At 42.2% G+C, this 12,271-nt stretch overlaps 1 protein-coding gene across 1 annotated transcript; it reads left to right on the top strand.

The window, feature by feature from the left end:
- Positions 1-804: 804 nt before the first annotated feature.
- LOC126259642 (putative lysozyme-like protein) lies at positions 805-11,467 on the top strand. The gene is made up of 2 exons (XM_049956573.1): positions 805-1,039; positions 10,362-11,467. The coding sequence occupies exons 1-2, from the start codon at positions 833-835 to the stop codon at positions 10,809-10,811; spliced, it is 657 nt and encodes a 218-aa protein (XP_049812530.1). The 5' UTR covers positions 805-832; the 3' UTR covers positions 10,812-11,467.
- Positions 11,468-12,271: the final 804 nt, after the last annotated feature.

Below are 12,271 nucleotides of genomic sequence, written 5' to 3'. Positions count from 1 at the left end.
AGGTAAGTAATGAGGCGGTTCTCCGCAAAATCGGCGAAGGTAGGAACATAAGGATAACACCCACAAGAAGACAGGACATTTTAAGACATAACGTTATTTCCATGGTACAAGAGGGAGCTGTAGAAGATAAAAGTTGTAGAGAGATACAGAGACTATATACATGCAACAAACAATAGGGGACGTAGGTTGCAAGTGCTACGGAAAGGTTGGTGCAGAGCAACGATTAGCACAAAAAAAAAAAAAAATTAAAAAGCTAGACACACGTTCTTCCTCAGTCCACCTCATCAGCACCCTTTCTCTGGCCATTACACTACAGTCAGCTGTCTGTGCAATCTGTTGTTATGATGCTTCCATGTTCCTCACGCTAATGATTCGACAACATTCGATCATTCTCAGAGTCTACCCGTGCTAATCCTCTGGGCATGCTCTGTTACGATCTACTCTGAAAAGTTCCAGTCGCGTTAGATATACACAGGCGTGCGCGCCATTCTTCATGTGAATGAATGCTTTTATCTGTACCGAAAATAATCCTCCACAGGCCTCCACAGGGTTGAAAACATATCCGTTAGGCACGGAACTTCTGGAGTATGAATTTGGTAGCGTTGAGTCAAAAGTTTCCGTTACCGTCAGTGTGTTTTCATGAAATCAAAGACAGCTTTCCGTCCTCATGAAGGCACCTGTGCTGAACTCGCTTTCAATGCACAAGTAACGCCCTTCCGTGACTCGCTGACGGCGCCTTCCGTCAGTGTCCCACGTTTAACCGCGAGTCTCAGGCGGAAACAACAGTAGAGCCGCACCGCTGTTCACACACTACAAAGTGGATCACGCAAACATGGTGCACGAGCGGGGCTTTCAGGCGGAAACAAAAGCCCACACGTGTGCCCTACAGGCAGCTGCACGCCCCACTGGGTATAAAGCCCATTCCTGCAGATCAGGCATCATTCGTTCTCTCGACAAGCTATCTCGAAGTAACCATCACCCAGCAGCCATGGAGAGCAAATCAGCTTTGCTTCTCGCACTCCTCATCGCCGTTTCACAGGTAACGATCTGAGGAATTTTTTGCAGTTTTCAACTATCGCCGTACTAAGTAGTGTACAAACTGATGAACTTGGTATCAAGCTACGCTACACATTCCAATTGTGACGAGTATAATCACCTATAGCTACTGCTATGTTATTCATTGTTTTTTTGTTCCAATGTCCGCCCCTGGTAGCTGAGTGGTCAGCGTTACAGAATGTCAATCCTAAGAGCCAGGGATCGATTCCTAGTTTGGTCGGAGATTTTCTTCACTCAGGGACTGGGTGCTATGTTATCCTAATCATCATCATTTCATCCCCATCGACGCGCAAGTCACCAAAGTGACGTCAAATCGAAAAACTTGCACCCGGCGAACGGTCTACCAGACGGGAGGCCCAACTCATACGACATTTATTTTATTTGTTCCAATTTCCATGTAACAGTATTTTGGCTGTTAGGTGTCTTACGGAAAACGTGATTCTCTGTGGGTTTGTCCAAATACACTGAGATGACAAAAGTCATTGGTTACATTCTAATAACGTGTCGGACCTCCTTTCGCCTGGCGTAGTGCAGCAGCCCCATGTGACATGAACTCAACAAGTCTTTGAAAGTCCCCTGGAGAAAAATTGGACCATGTTGCCTTCGTAACAGCCATAAACACGAAAACGTTGCCCGTGCAGGATTTTTTGCATGGAATGACCTCTCCATTATGTCAAATAAGTGTTCGGTGGGATTCATGTCGGGGAATCTGGGTGGCAAAAACACTCGCTCGATTTGTCCAGAATGCTCTTCAAACCAGTCGCTAACAATTGTGACCCGTTGACATAGTGCATGGTCACCCATAAACATTCAATCGTTGTTAGGGAACATGTAATTCATAAATGGCTGTAATTGGTCTCCAAGTAGGCGGACATAACTATTAATAGTCAAGAACCGATCCAGTAGGACCAGAGGACTCAGTCCATTCCATGTAAAAACAGCCCACACTATTAGAGAGTCCCCATTTCGCAGGTTCGAGTCCTCCCTCTGGCATGTTGTCCTTAGCGTAAATTAGTTTAAGTTAGATTAAGTAGTGCGAAAGATTAGGGACCGATGACCTCAGCAGGTTGGTCCCATAAGACCTTACCACGAATTTCCTATTAGGGAGCCACCACCAGCGTTGACAACCTGACTCCATACGATATTGCATTGCCTGTCTTATTCCGAATTACTATTCAGTGTTCCTTCGAATGTACGTGCACGCCCTAATGAACTTGGCATCGTAATTTGGAATAACACAGGCACTTTTATATCTTATTTTTCCGCCGACACCGGGCTAGCGACTTTCAAGTAAAATTTCTCCCCTGTACGGGAATATACATAACGGATGTAGGGGTACACGATGTAGACCCATGGTTGACGACATATGGAAGTTTGGATGTGGCCGTGAGTCATGCTCGGATAGCCAAATAGTAAGGCGACCTCTCGCAATAAGCGGAGAATCCGGTTTCGAGTACCGGCCTCATACAAACTTTCATTTTCGTTATTCCATTATACAGCTGATGGTTGTCCATATTCGCAACTGCGAATACATTTCATGTACCTGAGTCCATAGCTTCGTGAGATCTGCGCCACACTCGAACCCTATTATTATCTCTTACCAACTGGAATCGGAACCCAACTGACCAGGTTACAGTTTTCCAGTTGTCAAGGGTCCAACCGAAATGGTCACGAGCCCAGGAGACGCGCTGCAGGCGACGTCGTGTTTTTAGCAAAGGCACTCGGATGTCTGCTGCCACAGCCCATTAACGCCAAATTCTGGGGCACTGTCCTAACGGATGTGTTCCTCGTACGTCACACATTGATTTCTGCGGTTACTTCACACATTGTTGCTTGTCTGTTAGCACTGACAATACTACGCAAACACTGTTGCTCTCGGTAGTTAAGTAAAGACCATCGGTCACTGCGTCGTCCGGAGTGAGAGGTAATGCCTGAAATTTGGTATTCTCGGCACGTTCTTGACACTTAGATCTCAGAACATTGAATTCCCTAACGATTTCCGAAACGCAATGTCCAACTACCAGTCCGCATTCAAAGTTTGTTAACTCCCGTCATGCAGCCGTAATCACGCCAGAAACCTTTCTAAGTGAATCACCTGAGTACAAATGACAGCTGCGCCAATGCATTGTCTTTATTTACGCGATACTACGTCTATCTGTATATGTGCATATCGCTATCCCATGACTTTTGTCTCCTCAATGTATATCTTGTCACACCTGTTGCATCAGTAGTAGTTTATCATTTATTTTCAACTTTGTTAGTTACTCAGTTGTTTCCAATGCAGTTTTAAGCTTTTGCCTTACTTTGTACTTCATCACTGTATGGAGCGAAAAATATTTTCCTGATTCGAAAATATCACGTAGACAGGTACATCACTTATGGCTTTCTCGGTAAGTATCAGGCTACAAATCCAAAGCTCCTTGAATTATGTGAATGTGTAGTGTGTGCTCTCCAGCTTAAGGTGTCCCATAGGATGTCGCGCTCGAATTCTCATGAAACGAGCATATTTTTCAAAAAAAAATGGTTCAAATGCCTGTGAGCACTATGGGACTTAACTTCCGAGATCATCAGTCCCCTAGAACTTAGAACTACTTAAACCTAACTAACCTAAGGACATCACACACATCCATGCCCGAGGCAGGATTCGAACCTGCGACCATAACGGTCGCGCGGTTCCAGACTGTAGCGCCTAGAACATCTCGGCCACTGCGGCCGGCCATATTTCTCAGTTTCAAGTGTAATCAACTACGTGCCAAAGACTTTCGTAATAAAGCAACTTAACATTGCGCTTGTATCGATCGCGTTATGAAACGCCTGGCACTTCCAAAATAAAAAGTGCCGAATTGTCCTTAATAATATTCTGTTGTACAGCAGCGGGAGAATGTTGTACCCAGAGAAGAGTACACATAGGAACAAATAATGTTTTTTGGTCGGTTCTTCAGTCTAGTGATTTTAGGATCACATGAAGTAATGCCCACTAAGAGATCGCCATAAGCAGTTCCTGCCATTCTGTAGAGTTCTTGTTGTCATTAGAGATAAGGTTGTGTTTTGTGCAGCGTTTGCAAAAACTTCGAGTTCTTCACACTTAAGTGCAGTGTAATATTTCAAATCTATTTGAAATATATTTTTAATTCTTCAGTTACATAATTTTGTGACAAGTAAAATTCTACATATTTTTAAAACTATTTACGTAACATGTGAACGGTTACAGCCATACTTCGACTGCTGCGCACCGTCTTCTACCTTGAAGACGAAGATCTTTTACCACGTAACATGGCATAGTTGTCAGTTAAGTGGGTTTCGTTGATATCGTAACAATTTTACGTGTCTTGTAAACGTAAATTTGTGTTAGTTTCATATATCTTCAATTTCAAAATGTATTAAACTTGTAATTGGTTTCTGATAAAACTTCCACTTAGTTTAATTTCACTAGCTGATTATTGGTGTGCAGTAGAATGTAGGAGCATGGGGGAATTTGGCACAGCGGATAAAATGAAGCAATCAATATGTCTTTAACTGTGAGAGTCAGGCTCATCTGATCGGTGCTGTCATCTGATGTTTAGTTACACAAGTAAACATGCAAAACTCGGGAACATTTACTGGCCAATTGGCGGCGCAAGGAGGAGGAGTGTGTTTTGCCTTTGTTTCATCTAATACTTGATCTCGAGATTCTAAGAGGTAAGCCATTTCCTGTTATACTAAAATACGAGTCATTATACCTGTCTCTGCGCATTAACTCTCAGGATTATATATTATTTCTCTTAAGCAAAGCGCTCGTGTGGGACTGTACCTTTATACAAACCATGCTTGTTGACCCACAGAAAGAGTCTGCGTCAAACGTAACACTACGTAGAAATACGAAACTGAACATGGAAGCGTCAAAATCGACTTGGCCAATCATGTTTAAGACTACCTAAGTAATTTTATTGGGTGACAGCTCACGATTCAGGAAAATTGGCTTATAATAATGCAAAGGCTAATAACGTAGCATACAATTTTAATAAAAGCAAACAACTGTCTGGAAAAGACTGGGCCGCGTTGGATTAGCCGAGCGGTCTAGGGCGCTGCAGTCATGGACTGTGCGTCTGGTCCCGACGGAGGTTCGAGTCCTCCTTCGGGCATGGGTGTGTGTGTGTTTGTCCTTAGAATAATTTAGGTTAAGTAGTGTGTAAGCTTAGGAACTGATGACCTTAGCAGTTAAGTCCCATAAGATTTCACACACATTTCAAAATTTTGGAAAAGAGTGGTATTATTTATTTCTTAACCGTCATCCACAAATTACCTGAAGGTAGCCAGAAAGAACTAGGTCAGACAGAATAACATCTTTCACTATCAAACTATTTTGATACTTTGAAGAACGTCTTTTCAAAATATAAATTCAAAGATAACAGAGTTTTTAACGTAGACGAATGTGGAATAACTAAAGTTCAGAAACCACCAAAACAGCTTGGGGCCAAAGGAACCGAACAGATTGGATCGCGAATTTCTTGGGAAAGAGGTAAAAAATGTGACAACTTTTTGAGCGTTCAGTGCTATCGAAACTTATTTTCCGTCTTTGGCTGTTTTCTCTGGGAAAAGAATGACATCCACCTTGAGCCAAAGCGGACCTGTTGGTGCAGTTTACAGGTGTTCTCACGATGACCGGAGTAATGAAGACATTTCCTTTGATTAGTTACAACATATCAAATGTTTTGTAAGAGCTTCAAAGAACGATCTGATTGTAATAGTGTTAGATAATCACTCACCTCTTCAGAATTTCAGTTTTTGCAAGGAAAATGAAATAACAATACTAACAATTCAATCATATACATTTCAAAGGTTCCAGCCATTGGACCTAACTTTCTTCGGACCCCTGAAAAACGCCTTAAACAGAGATAACGATGAGTACGCTAAACCACGAGAAAACATAAAATTACTCCCTACACATTGGTGGAACTATTCAGTAGGGTTTACATGAAAGTTTTGCCAATGGAGAAGGCCGAATCTGTATTTAGAAGAGCAGGAATTTCTCCATTAAACCACGACAAGTTTTGTTCTGAAAAAACAGAAAACGATAAAATTACTCCTGCGTTGCCAAATCTGTTGCCCATAGCATATGTCGACGATGAGAATTCTGACCATGTTTCAGACATGCCGAACACAACATCAGATTCCAAACTTTGTGATCAGCCAATGGGCCTACAAGTTATTGTACGGGAAATATCACCGATACCTTACCAATCAATTAAATACCTTATATCATTCCCTGTGCCAGTTAACCCGATAAGACAGGTACAATGACGCAATGCAATGATGTCATGATCATCAGGCTTCTTTTTCTAAAACGAGTAGCTGCGCATTTATGGTTTAAAAATATGTTGCAATAAACTCACGCAGCTAATGCTATACGAAAATTGGAGCCTCTGGATATTATAGAATAAAGGTTACAGTCAAAATGTCTTTGATGTGCCAAATTTCCCCACTTTCCTCCAATAATGCAACCCACAGACAACTGACAAGACCTTATTGACTGCAACGCTTTAAAATTTTAGTAGAATATTTGTTCGTAGATACATGACCGTGTTGTACCTTGCAACATGTTCTTGCGAGTGGAAAAATCGTAATTTTCCGGATTAACTTTATTAATTTCAGAAAAAGACTGCAGCATATAAAAGGTGAATGCCATCATTTAAAAATTTATGGGTAGAGACGAAAGTCTGAAAAGTGTCCCAAGGTACAACAATCTCCCTTACTTTGTAAGTTAGTTGCCGGATTAATGACTGAAATTAGTTAACACAGTTGAAAAGTGTGGAATACGAGGTTGCAAGATTTGATTATAATTTACTGTCTACAGGGTGTCAGTTGGGTTATGTTTGGATTAGGGAGGTTCTTTTTTACCTGTATTCGAGACGTTACTGGCCGAGAGGACGCGCAGTCTTTTCAGTTTGCGTGCCGTATGTATATGCTTCTATCGATTTACTTTTGATTTTCGCAAGCTCAACGCACCTGCCATTGTCCTGACAAATAGAATTATGGTTTGCAATTCGGCGGTATTCTGACACTTTCTTATCTAACTGGTCAATTACACTTGCAGGCTTTTGCACGTTATTGTTTTATAGTTTGCAAAGTTGTGTAACAACCTCTCGTTTGTAACCAAGAAAACACTAGCCATAACCTGTGTGGCAGATGATAATCACCTTAACCTTCTTTAAGCGCAGGAATATCTGCTCCCACATACTGATTACAATAATTTCATTTATAGCACGAAACGGTAGACCCTGGTTCACCTACGATAATAAATCGGCAAACAGAATAAGGTTTTCTTTTTTTTCTTTAATAGTCCAAACATTGCTCAAAAATACATTTTCGTATTTACTTATCTTCATCATTCAACTGATCAGTCATTAAACTTAAACTTGTATAAAGTTTCCTCATTCTGCATATAGTGATTGGTGATGCGCCTATAACTGCATCTGTTTCATGGACCTTTAATGAGCGATCGTCAACTAGCAATCTATGCACTTTATGTTTTCATCCGTTCTTAAACAAAAGGCATTTTTGCATTGAGCTGTTCATTTCTTAACTGTTGATAATCGTGGAGAAGATTCTTTCCACTCTCTCACTAGCTTTGGACGAATATCCCTAGACGATAAAATACCCCAAATAAAGAATTATGTAGTGGGGCGACATCCAAGTTTATTCATTCGAAAGAAAGACCAACAGCATAGTTATTCGGTTAGCTCATATACCCGCACAAAGAACGATTCCTCAGTTCTGACCGCCACTTGCCATACGTCATCGTATCACCATTACTACAAATTTTATTCACATCAGTTTCAGCTCCCGGCTAGCTCTAAAAGGCTTTCATTTTTGTGAATTGACACCATGCAACGTAAAGCAAACGTTAAGACACTGGATTCGCATTCTAAAGGATCGGAGCTCAATTTCGTAACCGGACATGATGATTAGGGAATTTCGTTTCGGGTAAATACTTAGACGATTGTAGTGCAAGACGAAATTCGGTTGAATGAGTTCAAACACAGTCGCATTCTATGTGAGAATAATAATCGGTTTCGGCCAATATTGCCCATCTTCGGGTGCTGCTAGCCATGGACAGCATTCAGTGATTAGACACCCTACATAATGATGGTTTTGTTCACCGAATGCCGCCGAAGACCAATAGCAACGTAAAATAGGCAACGTTAGCCGAAATCGTTTATGATTAATATAACGTGATTGTATCTCAAATAAAAAAAGAAAGCTTAGACATTTCATTTAAAAAGAACTGCTTCAGCAATAGATGCGTGTACACAGCCTCTTATGACATCGTCACTGAGAGTAGGTTAAACCCTAACATCCGTCCATTCGTTCTTGTACCTGTCCATATGTTCTGGCAGGAATTCGTTTATTTCGAACACTGGCAACAACCCGCTATCCATATGTTTTAGCACCAATTCTTTTATTTAGTACACTGGCAACAAACCGTTATTTCCCCGAATTCTGTCTAATTCACAGTATAATCATACAAAATGCGAGAATCATAATCGGTTTCGGCCAATATTGTCCATCTTCAGGCGCTGCTGCCATGAACAGCATTCAGTGATTAGACACCCTACGTGATGAATGTTTTGTTGACCGAATGCCGCAAAAGATTAACAACAGAAGATAGGCAATGTTGGCCGAAATCGTTTATGATTAATATAACGTGATTGTATCTAAAATAAAAAAAGAAAGCTTAGACATTTCATTTAAAAAGAACTGCTTCAGCAATAGATGCGTGTTCTGTACCGAAGATGGCATTCCGGACAGTGGACAACCCGTCAACGACAACGTCAGGCCATCTATCAAAAGGGGTTATGTCTGCTAGGTAGTTCCACATCCACAATGGATGTGTATACAGCCACAGACGGTGCAGCATGGGGGAAAGAAGACGCCTACCGGACTCTCGATGGTGGAGGGCCATAAGAAGAGTGGAAGCAGGACAGTAGCAAACTGATGCGACCCAAAGGCTTAATGTGAATCGTTCGTTTGTTTCTAGCATGTGGCGACAATTTATAGAGACCGAAATTGTATCCCGAAGACCACGGCAGGGCCGACCACTTGTGATATCAAAGAGGACCGTTATTTGTAAGGGCACGACAGTACCGCTTTAACGCTGCATGGCAACTGGCATCTGACCTCGCAGCATCCATTGGACATGTTGTACCGAAACAAACTATCTACAGAAGGCTTCGGCAGAGTATCCTTCATGGTTGTAGATCTTCTGTGTGTGTATCTCTGATGCATCTTCACAGAAGGGAACGTCTGGAGTGGAGTCGTCAACATGCCACCTGGACTGTCAAAGAGTGGGCCAATGTTTTTTTCGCATATGAGTCCCGATTTGGTCGGGAGCGTGATTCTCGATTTCCATCTTTGGAGAACTTGAAACACGATTTCGGGATCGAAACAATGTGGAAAGAGACCGATAGCGAAGAGGATCCTTAATGATGTGGGCAGGGATTATGTTGACCACACGAACACCACTTCACGAAATTGTACGGGTGAATCGGATAGGTTCACGTGTTGTAAGGTATCACGACGAGATCTTTGGAGCTCACGTGCCGTTGTTGAGAGGTGCTATGGATTCAGACTTCATACTGATGGACGATAATGCTCGAACTCATAGAGCACAGGTGGGTGATGTGTTCTTGGAAGCGGAAGATACTGTATGCATGGCGTGGCCTGCTCGCTCTCCCGATTTGAATCACATAGTACATATCTGGCTTGCGCTAGAGAGACAGGTTGCATAATGACAGCACCCACCAACCACTTTCCAAGACTTGCGTGCAGGTCTGCAGGAAGAATTGGCGTTATTATCTCAACATGAGACTGATGACATCACTCACAGCATGCCCCATCTCGGTCAGGCCTATATTGCAACCAGAGGTGGTAACATCCCATGTTCAGCACATTAATCAATTGTCGGCATGCGTGTGCAGATCCATTAAGTCGTAAAAAACGAAGAACGATTTTGCCTACCGTTATACATATTGCAATTGTTTACGTTCTGTGTTCTCTACATCTTTTCCACTTTATTTCCACATGTTTACACTATTTTGTTGCAAAATAAACGCAACCTTGCAAAATTTCCATTTGTAGCTTTAATTTTGGACACCGGTTTATACTGACTGCATCATCCTACTAATAAAAATGGAGCACATATTCACGTCAACAAGCTAATAAGTCTCTGGATTTCCTTCTGTCGTTCTACACCAATTCATAAGAGTTCAATTATCCCATTTGAATGACATTTGAAAGATGCAAATGGAAATCATTTCCTTTTCCAGGCCGCTCCTCAGGGACAGGTGCAGGACGCCGCCCCCCAGCAGAGTAACTCCTCGACCGCCGCTACAGGCTCCAGCTCCGACACCTCGTCCTCTGGAAGTGGCGGCAGCGACAGCAGCGGCGCACAGTCCGGCGGTGGGTCGTCCAGCTCACAGACCCCAAGCGTCGTCTTCCCTCACCTCAGCAACTTCTTGCCGCATTTCAACTTTAGTAGCTCTCCCTCTACCGCCAGTGCCCAGAATCCGATAGCCGCCATCATCTCCTTCATCCCGAACGCCATCAACACGGAGCGCGAGCGAGTCAGCAGCGCCGTGAGCCAGCTGGTGTCTGACCAAGTGGGCGCTGCCACCGACTCCATCAACGCAGCGGCGCAGACCGGCGGACAGCTCATGTCCAACGGCATCAAGGTCATCGCCTCCTGGCCCACCTTCTGGGCCAATCTGCTGGGCTGAAGTGACTTCTTAGCCTCAGTAAAATTCCTCGTAAGATTCTTGTTTCTATGTTTTGTGTCATTCGGGTAACTGCGTAACGTTATCTGTAGAGTAGATCTTACACAAAAACTCGCGTCCCTGTCTCTTCAAACTATTAACATCTGTAAATAATGTTACTTCATTCAAAAGCGGCGTTAACATGTTACTATTGTAAGCAACTTATGTGTTACAACGGCTTGTATAATACTTTGGTGTTTCAATTCGAGTATAGATCGTATACAACTAAAACCAACGTGCTTCAACATTATATTTCCGCTTCATATCGTGTTAATGTAAATACTTTTAATAAAAGTATATAAAATACTACTATTTTTCTGCTTTAAACTATACCTTTACCTTGAAGAATGCCGTGTTGTGTTGTACAGCATTGAATATTTCCTGCCAGAATGTGTTGCACTGATTTTAGAATTCTTGCTCTCTTTACGGAGCAAGGTACCTTCATGGAACATCTCACAGTGTCCTCGATGCTCTGTTCTTATAAATTTGGATGCCATTGCCTTCTTTCCGGCCTGTGATGACGTGTGAAGTACGCACCCGATTCATGTGATCGAGTGCTTTCACAATGAGATGTTTGTGTTAGTATGCTTACGGAAATAAAGTGCACTTTTGATAACTTTTTTTATGTCTTTACTACACTTTTATTTTTCCAACAACCTTACGCGTTTTCAAAGGCAGTCTTACGTCAGTCATATAAATTTGTTCATTAGATACACTGTACCACGTCAACATTCCCGATCACGATACCAAAATGTTGACGTGATACAATCTATCCAATGAACAATTTTACATGACTGACATAACACTGCCTTTGAAGATGACGTAAAGTCGAAACGAGTAACTTTGTCGGAAAACAAAACAATGATTCAAATTTCTCTGAGCACTATGGGACTTAACATCTGAGGTCATCAGTCCCCTAGAACTTAGAACTACTTAAACCTAACTATCCTAAGGACATCACTCACATCCATGCCCGAGGCAGGATTCGAACCTGCGACCGTAGCACTCGCGCGGTTCCAGCCTGCGTCAGAAAACAAAAAGCGTGGTGAAGACATATGAAAAGTTATCTAAAGTGCATCCAAATGGCCGCACCGTCTCACAGCATTATCATGCAAGCTGCAGAATGAAAAAAATGAATAAAGGGGGAGAAACGTAGTAGCGGAAAGCTCTACCCTTTAACATTCCCATTCGACGTTCGCAACACCGCCAATATGCCTTCACTCCATGAGCCATTTTTTTCTTTTTTTACATTATGTCTGCCCTCTGAGCTACTACAGCAGGTTGTGAATACCTGTCGTACAGAATATCTAACAGCAGTGATGCAGTTTTGTTTCTAATTTCAACATAAATGGGGCTGAAACAGAAATTTGCGTCAGAAAAAAAGCTATAAAGCAAAAATAGGTATAAAACTACTGAAGAAAGTT

Source organism: Schistocerca nitens, chromosome 5 (genome assembly GCF_023898315.1).
Source record: "Schistocerca nitens isolate TAMUIC-IGC-003100 chromosome 5, iqSchNite1.1, whole genome shotgun sequence".
Taxonomy (NCBI): Eukaryota; Metazoa; Arthropoda; class Insecta; order Orthoptera; family Acrididae; genus Schistocerca; species Schistocerca nitens.
Note: the sequence above shows the minus strand (reverse complement) of the source record. Positions and strands in the feature narration are given on the sequence as shown.